Source organism: Echeneis naucrates, chromosome 1 (genome assembly GCF_900963305.1).
Source record: "Echeneis naucrates chromosome 1, fEcheNa1.1, whole genome shotgun sequence".
Taxonomy (NCBI): domain Eukaryota; kingdom Metazoa; phylum Chordata; class Actinopteri; order Carangiformes; family Echeneidae; genus Echeneis; species Echeneis naucrates.
In genome coordinates this window covers 22,382,573-22,389,966 of record NC_042511.1, presented here as the reverse complement: position 1 = coordinate 22,389,966, position 7,394 = coordinate 22,382,573, and the positions used below count along the sequence as shown (strand labels likewise).

Below are 7,394 nucleotides of genomic sequence, written 5' to 3'. Positions count from 1 at the left end.
AAGGATTTTTCTTTTTTTGTACTAAAAGGCTCTGTTTAGGCTTAATCACTAAATCTGTATCATTCATGCTAATGTACATTGATTAGCACTGAGTTCACAAGAGGAAGAAATCAGTTAGACTTTCTACCTCCTGGAAATACAGATGTGCATTTATGTTTGCAACTTGGATATTTGTGTCTTAGAGAAACGACAAGGTTGATTGGTTGAAAAAAGAAAAATGATAGTGGTATATTTGTATTGGTTGGAAAAAAATTTTTTATAGAAAATAAATTTCCCAGGACTCAATAAAACAAAACAAGACAAAGAAAGTCACAATAAAATTGATATTTTTTGTAAGCATAAATTTAAACATTCACAATATACAGTTTCATCACTTGTCCATTACAAGTCACAAGTTTCATATATATCAGTATGAATGCAGTGGTATTTATATGAAAGTGGTTGAATGATGAAATTGAGCAGAGGTAGAAGGAAGGCCACTCTGCTGCAATGATTAAAGCAGTGTACCGAGTACTTCTGTTATGTTCAGTAAACGGTGGAAGCACTCAGGTACTTTACTGGATTTAAAAACTTAAAAATATTCTATCACAAAGTGTCTCTTGACTCTACCTGTCCTCAAACCAGAAATCATATCAAACCAAAATTCAAACCTCTGAAACCATCTATAGAATGGCCTTTTCTCTATTAAACAACTGCATTATTACTATTTCACTGATGTGGAGGTCAGATTTTTTCTAATTTATATACTGTTGGTTAAATGCATTTTTTCTGATCTAATTGCATTTTTTTTTATCAAAAAATAAACTACAATAATATGAAACACAACTAAAGCAGGCCGATACTTGTAGTGGAGGAAAACACTTAGGTCTACAACTGAGGTTTAAAGTAGCTTAACATTGACATACTCCAGTCAATGTGACCTGGCAAGGTTTAAACACATATTCTACCTGAGGAACTGAATTTACAGCTTTCCCATGAGTGGTAATACAAAATAATAAAGTTTAAAAGAATTCAAATCGTCCCTTCAGATTCATAAACACTTATATAAAAATAAGCACTATGCCACGCTGGTCTAGTGGTCAAACTGGAACATTTCTCAGTCCGGTCCTGGTCCAGTCCCAGTCCAGTCCCAGTCCCTCAGTGGATGCGGCTCTAACAGTCGTCTCCCTGCAGGATGGAGAAGAAGAAGGAGCACACGCTGGCCCAGGAGCTGCTGCAGTACTCCGCCCGGCTGGAGCAGGCTGTGGTCCCGGGGAAGGCTGTCGGGTCTCCGGACTGTGCTGAGGCCACGGAGCTGCTCAGGTCCAGCTTGAAGTGCGCCTCGCGGGGCGCGCGCTTACACATGGCGGGCTTCACCAGCGCGCGCTCCTCTCTGCACACCTTCCCCTGAAGCCTCTTCAGCGCGCGGCCCAGCTGCTTCCAGAAGGCCCGGGGGTCGGACACGAATCCCGGGCAGCTCTGAGGCCTGGCCCGGTAGTCACACGTAATCTCGGTGATGCCGCCTTCCACGTGCGCCCTCGGGTTCTCACACTTGACCGTCAGCACCACCGAGTCGCTGACCTCCCTGGCCCCCCACGTGCACTGCATCCCGCCCTGGATGGAGAATTTCCCGCCCTTGTTCCGGATCCGGATGACCCGGCCGAGCTGGCTGTAGGCGCCGCGGGACGGAGAGACCTGCAGCCCGGTGAAGACCAGCAGCAGACAGGCGGTCAGAGTCCTCATGATGTCTCTTCCAGGACAAATTATTCTCTGAAAGAACACAAACGTTTGGAATGAGTCCTCAGATGGTCAGAAAATAAACACCCGGTAAAACAAATATGAATATGGGATTTATTTTCAGATCTGAAGGTGAAGTTAAAACTCCTCTAACAGCTGACAGCCCTCTGTACTGAGGCCACACTATTCCTGGCTACACAAACACTACAGACAGGAAAATCAACGTGCCGCGCTCCCGCACACGGCTTTCATAGACGCTTGGACACGCCCACCATTCCCGCCCCAAAATACACAAACAAACACGCGCTCATAACAAACCTTGGCGGAGGTTTCTGTTGGTTCTGTCATGACCTGACATGTGTGGCGCTCTCCAGATCAACAGCAGATAAAAGACACTATAGACTAAAACTGATGATGGATTTGTCTCCACAAACTGTGTGTTTTTGCGGGGGGGGGGGGGGGGGGGCACCACACACACACACACACACAGAGGCACTGTAAGTCTTAAAGTAGTTCACATTCATATTCAGCCATTAGTGGATTGTGTTTCAAATTTTCCAAAAACCACAGGTACAGTTTGCCATGGATTTAGTGTCTGCTTCAGTTTTTGACCAGAAACAAACATGTAAAACTTTTGTGGTACCCATTCAAAGCTACAGAAGTTGTAATGTTTGAAGCAGCAGAAAAACAGAAATAAATCAAATTAGTTTTACATGTCAACATATCAAATCACAAAACCCTATGTAACGTCAAATAGATTTATATTTAATATTGAAAATGCGTTGCATCGTTAAGGTGACCATAATGTCACCTCCAACACACAGCTGACTGGGAAATGTTTCTAAGTCAACCCCACCTCCTCATTACATTTCAACAACAGCTAAGACTTCCTCTGACAAAAAGGAAGGAACTGTGGTGCAGTTGGAGGATTTGTGAAGCAGCAGATTGTTTCCTCTGCTCAGCACCACCATCTTGTGGTTACTCACAGATAAGACAGATGAGTGCGTGTATGTGTGTGAACTTTTGTATTGTATTGTATTGTGTTTTGTATTAGTATTGTGGTAAAGCTGTGTCGGGAGGCATCCAGGTGCAGAAGCTCATTGTGTGGCACAGAGATGAGCGGATTGATTGAGTGTCTGCAGCTGGTGAGTGTGCACTCACTGGGGTAAATCATTAGTTCACATAAATGATCTCTTTTCTGAGGTCTAACCAACCTTTTTGGGTCAAATGTACATAAACAAATGTAACATTATTTAGCACTGCTTAAAATAATTTGTTAATCAAGTAATGCATTTTCTTCTAAATGAAGAATGAAAGAATTATACTGTTTTGATTTAGAGATTGTATTAAATACATCGATTCAAGAAAATTGTATGGAAAGAAGAAATTAAGCAACATATTTAAATTGCTCAAGTTATTTTATTCAAAACAAGACTGAAATGAAATACTTGTCACAAATGTCAGTAAAATAAAAATAATAGTAAAAAAAAAAAAAAAATCTGACAAGAAGACAAACAAGTACTGTTAACCAAAAAGTAGTCACAAATGCTGTGTATTTGTTTGTAATTTAACATCTGCTCCAATTCAAAGAATTAACTCATTACCAAGCTGCTTAGGCTTGTTAAGATGTTTGATAACAAGTTAATACTTAGAATCGGTGTGTTAGAGTCAGGAGATATAGATAGATAGACATACTTTATTTATCCCAGGCTGGGAAATTGCAGTGTAGCAGCAGTATTACACACAGAGACATCAAACAACATAGAATAAGAATAAAAATATATACAGTAAAGAACAAATTATATATAATAAATATCAAAATAGCAAGCAAAAGCAATAGAAATAAAAATGTTTTGTACTATATTTAAAACATGAGCAGCAGGATTGGACACCCAGTACATACTGAACACAGGGCTAAAATATCACTACGAATAGTTGAACAGATGCAGGCAGACACAAAACAGGCTTGCTAAAACAAAAAATATTTTTGTTTTTTAACATGGAAGCACAATGCGGATTTTGCTTGTGTGTGTCCTTTGAGACCTATTCCATGTATGACCTGTGACCTATGACCTTTATTTTGCAAGTTGGTTTTTTCAATGTTTGTAACTTGGGTTTTAGTTCACTATGGCCCACTCGAAAAATACCTGCTGGATGAATTGGAATGTCAGCGTGTCTTCTTTTCCTGACCTCTTTCCATCTGTCCTTCCTTCCTTCCTCCTCCCTTTCTTCCCTTACTCCTCACTTTCAATGCATCGTCTTCTGTCCCCTTGATAGGTACAAGGGAAGATTTGCAGTTGTGGCTGCTTGGGCTGCTCTGCTCTTGACTGGGAGATATCGATAATACAACGAGGCAAAATCAGTTATTCTGACATTAAAATAATAATAAAAATGAAAATAATAATAATAATAATAATAAGCCCCTCTCCATAGTAATTATCACTTATAGCTGTAATAATGGCCTGTAGGCATGTCTATTCAGACTAATAAAACAACTACAACTACCAATAAACATTAATCAAAAAAGCTTTAAGTGATTATGTGATGATTTGTAATTTAATGGAAACACACCAAACAAAACATACATTTCTCCAGATGATGTCACTTATCTAGGCTAGCCATCAATGTCATTATTAGGGCCACATGATCGTAACTTCACCTGTTGGTCCAGGAACAGGTGTAACACCTGCTGTCTCATGTTTTTCCTTGTCATTGTGTTCTGTCACTAATGCTGGCTGTGAATCATCGTCATGCTGCTCTGTCTGTTCCCCTCCTCCATCCTCCTCCTTCTCCTCCTCCTCACTAAGCCTCTGTTGCCCCCCTACCATATCTTTGTCTCCTCTTGCTGTACTTTTCTTCCTGAAATAAGAAGAGATGTCTGTGGACTTTCTCTTCATTGGCTGAAAATTGACATAACATATACAAGCAGCAGCTAACGACGTTCGGTAGGTAACTCTGTCAAAACATGTCAAAACACATCAACACTGAAACCATTTGGCACTTAAAAAGCAAATGTCACAGCACATATTTCCCCCTCCTCTTTTACTTAAGAATATTTTGACTTATTTACTTACCGGAAGTCTTCTTTCTTAACTTATTTTGATGTTGTTGCTGTGTGCAATAGACGGTCTAGAGCCGTTTGTGACCGGCTGGCTGTGCATTTGGGATGAAATGCATAACTGATGCTACTACAATTTATACTGGACAATGGGGTGGCCAGGTGGCGCCATTGATAGTAAGCTTGTGATTACTGACAAAATAAATACCCTCAGGCTTCAGCTTACAGCTTTTAAAAATAGGAATAGTTCTGTTTAGGACAAAAATGGGTTTGAATTCAAACTGGTTGTGTTGTCTTGTCACATTTTTTGTCAGAGTTGGAAATCAGTTTTTTTGCACACCACTCTTTACTTTTGCTTGTATTTAATGTTTATGTACTCTGGAACTGCAAGAGCAAATATGCTCCCTCTGAGTCGCTATGAATTGAAATGAACTGCCAAATGTAGCCCTATTTGTGTGTAAGGATTTATGAAACATAACGAGCGGTCAGTGTAAAATCTGCCAGCTGAATTGTGAATTTAAGATATACTATTAGCATTATATGTTTGTAAATCTGACTTGCGGGTCAGTGCCTCCCCAACCACAAACCTCACTGCACGTCACTGGTTTGTAGTGTGTGTCCACCCTTCTTGTTGTGCGAGTGCAGTGTCCACCTGAGTGGTTTGCCGGTGATAGGTGTGTAGGCCTGTAGGTGACGTCTTTTTGTTTTGTTTTGTGTTCCTCCAGCCCCCCTTATGTAGCCTCCGTTTCTTAAATTATTGTGAGTTGATAACGTGTCTGATTTTGTACTGACTTATCATGTTTCTTGGCCTCTGACAAAGCCTGTCCCCGGTTGGTTCATTACAATATGATTTGATTAAGAAAATCAGAAAAAGTAACCAAGCAGTAAAACAAAGGAGTTGATTTTATACAACATTACATGCCTCTTTAATATTACATTTGGCCCAACAGCCTTACAGACAAAAAACTTAAGCTTCATATTTTTAGGGGAAAATAATTTCTTTGCATTATTTTTCTCTAAATCAGTTAAAAATTACAATGTAAGTACCTACAAGGTCAATTTAAACCAAATTAATGTCCTTTAAACATCCAGTATGGCATGACAAAACACATCTGGATAAGAATCAACTTAGTCACTTAACTATTAAAAATGTACGGCTGTCGGTCAGCCAGTTATTCATCAGTTCTTCTGTCAAATTTATACTTTCATGAATTTAAAAAATCACATGGACTTAAAACCAAATACATTACAAAAGCAATCACATTTTTGACGCAAAGTTCAGAGCTCAGTGAAGAACCGACCGTCGACACAACACCTCCTCCGCCTCAGAACAAAATGGCTGCATTCCCTGTTTTTGCCCAGTAACCATAAGCTAGCAGTCCTCTGCCTAACCCCCACCCTGACCCAAAGCAACAGGTCAAAAACATCCTTAATATGGACAGAAGCACTTTCATTAACATTATCACGTCAAAATATTCAAAACAAACATTTAAGTCACGTAGCCGTCAAGTTACTCTCACTGTGAGGAGAAGAAACAACCGTTGGAGACAGAGTCCGGAGAAATCCCTTAATGGACATTTTGCTGCAGGATTTGAACCAGTCACACCGAAGGGCAGCACACCAAAGGAAAACTGGAAGTGTTGTTGAAAAGCTTTCATTTTTGGTGATCTCATGACACATTGAGTGGACGATCAGTGACAAATTATTTTTCAAATTTTGTGATATTTTCTGGTGCAAAACAAAGAGATCTGATCACTTTCATCATCTATCCTGCATTGGGTATCAGCACAAGCCAGAGCCAGCAGATTTAAAAACCTGGATTGGATTTGTTACCCGTTCAGAATGAACTTTTGTTAATTTTTTTTGGAGCTAGGATCTGTATGGGTTTTTGGCTCAAAATGCAGGCATTTTTCTTTTGTGGTTTTGTCTCTAGATTTCCCCTTTCCGAGTTTAAGCACATCACTGTTGCACAGTTTTTCATTTTATTTATTTATTTATTTTACTGCTGTTCATTGATGTTGCACAAATGGAGACAGCTTGCTTAAGACACTGACATGGATTGCTGCATTTTGATATGTGATTAGTTGTGCAAACTGATGCACCATTTATGGAGAGTTTTGAGGTGAGATCTATAAAGTAATTTGAAATGAACACCTCTTGGAACAATTTTGAATTCAATTGAAAGATTACAACTGCATGAGACTGTAGTAGTTAACTCATTAAAGAAGTTGGTACACTGCCTGTGGCGCCAGTAACAGTAATTTGTATGAGCCCTCATCATTTCAAAGTGTGTGTTTGTGTTTGAGCGTGTGTTTACCACATGGGTGCTGTGGCCACTCTTCGGCTTCAACCTCCACACAGACCTCCTCTGTTCCTGCACATGGTAGCTCTTAAGACTCAATTCATCGGCTCATACAAAGACGTGTTTAGCTCTGCTCAGACGCTTTCTGTGACCAATTTCTATTATCTTTACTGCAGTCTGTCTGTACGTTAACAACTTCCTCAGCCAGGCAGCAGACATGACAAGAAACAAGGAGTCCTTTGAGTTAGTGAGTTTGAAAACCTGCTGCTTGTTTCGCCTCAGAGGAAGAAACAGAATGAGACAGAGGAAGAGGAGAAG

General features: G+C 39.9%; 1 protein-coding gene across 1 annotated transcript; it reads right to left on the bottom strand.

The window, feature by feature from the left end:
- Window positions 1–309: 309 nt before the first annotated feature.
- Window positions 310–1,916, bottom strand: LOC115048355 (fibroblast growth factor-binding protein 1). Its single transcript, XM_029509776.1, has one exon. It carries the CDS (start codon window positions 1,720–1,722, stop codon window positions 1,153–1,155), a length of 570 nt encoding a protein of 189 aa, XP_029365636.1. The 5' UTR covers window positions 1,723–1,916; the 3' UTR covers window positions 310–1,152.
- Window positions 1,917–7,394: the final 5,478 nt, after the last annotated feature.

What these genes read in the sequence shown, in the direction of transcription:
- LOC115048355 (XM_029509776.1), bottom strand. Translation starts at nt 1,722, where the DNA reads ATGAGGACTCTGACCGCCTGTCTGCTGCTGGTCTTCACCGGGCTGCAG.